General features: G+C 34.8%; 1 protein-coding gene across 1 annotated transcript in view; it reads left to right on the top strand.

Moving 5' to 3' along the window:
• The window catches only part of DBT (dihydrolipoamide branched chain transacylase E2), a 46,022-nt gene that overhangs the window by 21,737 nt on the left and 21,889 nt on the right, over positions 1–2,396 (top strand). Inside the window, exon 4 of the mRNA XM_012654836.1 lies at positions 1,180–1,361. Within this exon, the coding sequence (XP_012510290.1) occupies positions 1,180–1,361 (182 nt within the window). The remainder of the gene's footprint in view (positions 1–1,179; positions 1,362–2,396) is intronic.

The following is a 2,396-nucleotide window of genomic DNA, read 5'->3' as shown; positions in this document are numbered from 1 at the left end:
TGGTATTATAATCAAAATTATATGTAGTATATTAGGTTTGGTCCCATTCGTCCTGTTCTGTTTGCTGAGACTACCTAGAAAAGCCTTGTAAAGTATACCTAAAATTATTAAGGGCATAGAGGGACTTAAATTCAAGGAAAGGCTAAAATAATTAAATAATTCTAGAAAGAAAAACTGAGGGAACTCCTACCTAAAATTCATGAAATTATAAAGGATGTTTATTGAGGACATCAATTTTTAAATTTAATTGTAATAATAATGGCATACCTTAAAGATTGGCAAAGGGTAATATAAGAGAATAAATAGAAATGCCACTTTAAAAATAAATCTTTAGAACTTTTTTCCCCAATAAATGGGTCAGGCAGAAAACCTGAAACTTTAGTTAAATTTTTGGATTGTAGACTATGAATGGCTTAAAAATTTTTATTATTACTTGTAGATATATCTAAGAGACTCTGGAATTCATTATAGTCTTTTCTAAAACATTTCTTTTTTTTTTTGTCTTGGTATAGGTTTATTTTTATTTCAAAATATTAATTAAGGGGGTACAAGTTTTTTTTTTCTTACGTGGATACCTTGAATAATGCTTAAGTAAGGGATTTTGGTGTACCTGTCACCAGAATAGTGTTTATTGTACCCAATAGGTAAGTTTTTATCTTACACACCCCCTGCCACTCCCCCCCTTTCTTGGCTTTTCATGTCCTTTATATTGCTTTGTGCCTTGTGCACCCGTTGTTTAGCTCCCATTTATTAGTAAGAACATATGGTGTTTGTTTTTCCATTCCTGAGATACTTCACTTAGGATAATGGTCTCCAATTCCATCCAGGTTGCTGCAAAAGACATTATTTCATTCCCTTTTGTGGCTGAGTAGTACTCCATGGTATATAGATACCACATTGTTTTTATACACTCACGAGCTGAAGAGCACTTGAGTTGATTCCATATCTTTGCGATTGTGAATTGTGCTGCAGTAAACATTCAAGTGGGGGTGTTTTATTGATAAAATAACTTCATTTCTTTTGGGTAGATACACTGCTGGGTATCTAGAAGATTTCTTCATACAACATATGGAAGTAAATGCTGGGCTAGATGTTTACTGCTGTAACTCAGTATGACATTTACATCATTAAGATAATTTGTACTGATGATTGTTTATGTCTTATCTCCTTTTCTTTTAGGTATGTAAAAGAAGGAGATACAGTGTCTCAGTTTGATAGCATCTGTGAAGTACAAAGTGATAAAGCTTCTGTTACCATCACTAGTCGTTATGATGGAGTCATTAAAAAGCTCTATTATAATCTAGATGATACTGCCTATGTGGGGAAGCCATTAGTAGACATAGAAACGGCAGCTTTAAAAGGTACTATAAATCTGTTAATCTATTTTACCAAATTGACTGCTGTTGTCCTTTTGTCAGTGGGTCCCAATTAAAAGTGGTCTTGACTCTTAATAATTTACAGAATTTGAATTGGGAGTTTAGAAGCCAAGGTCAGGAAAAATGAAAAGGTTCTCTGTGATACATGATTATCTTTTGGCCAGTTACCATGTTAAAAACATGTATAGTAACAATTTATCTGAAGGCCTGTGATCTGGAAACCTTAGTGTTGGAAGAAGCAACAGGCTGTCTCATTAATTGAAGATTTAGGCTTTAAATACTGGCCACCAAGAACAAAAATTGAGTATGCAAAGATTAATATAACGGATTGCTCTGTTTGCCACTAATATATATTAAAAAAAGACTCTTTGGTGATGGTTATAAAAGCCAAACTTCTTCAAGAAAATTTGAATAGAAAAGAAGGAAAATGAAAATGAAAGTGAAGACACCAGCATTCAGAAGCAGCAGCAACTGTGGGACTTATATGCATTAGATGTCCTGTCAAAAGGGAAGTCATTATGAGAATGTTACAGAGGAAAAGTAAATCAGTGGGCAGTCCCAGTAGTGGCAGAGAGCTAGTTGTCTACCTCAGAGGTTCCTTACAGCATTATTGTGATACACCAAAGTTATGTCTTCTAGGAAACAGGGAGGGCTGAAAGAGCAATAGGTTCTGTGACGTGACTCCTAGGCCAGCATTCCTTCTTGGAAGTGCTGAGGTAAAGACATCTTAGTTGTGTAATTAGAAGTCTGAAAGGAGTATTTGAATTACAGTGGGTGGCTGATACTTAGTTCTGCAGTCTATACAATAATAATAACTACTATTACAATCACTTTTTTTCAGAATCACATTTTATAATTTATAACATTTTTTACACTTGTTCTTTAAGGTATTTCAATTTAACAGATGAAGAAATTAAACCCAACAAGAAAGATTGGACAAGGCCGGGTGCGGTGGCTCACACCTGTAATCCTAGCACTCTGGGAGGCCGAGGCGGGAGGATTGCTTGAGCTCAGGAGTTC

This window comes from Propithecus coquereli, unplaced genomic scaffold (genome assembly GCF_000956105.1).
Source record: "Propithecus coquereli isolate 6110/MARCELLA unplaced genomic scaffold, Pcoq_1.0 Scaffold45, whole genome shotgun sequence".
Classification (NCBI taxonomy): domain Eukaryota; kingdom Metazoa; phylum Chordata; class Mammalia; order Primates; family Indriidae; genus Propithecus; species Propithecus coquereli.
Note: the sequence above shows the minus strand (reverse complement) of the source record. Positions and strands in the feature narration are given on the sequence as shown.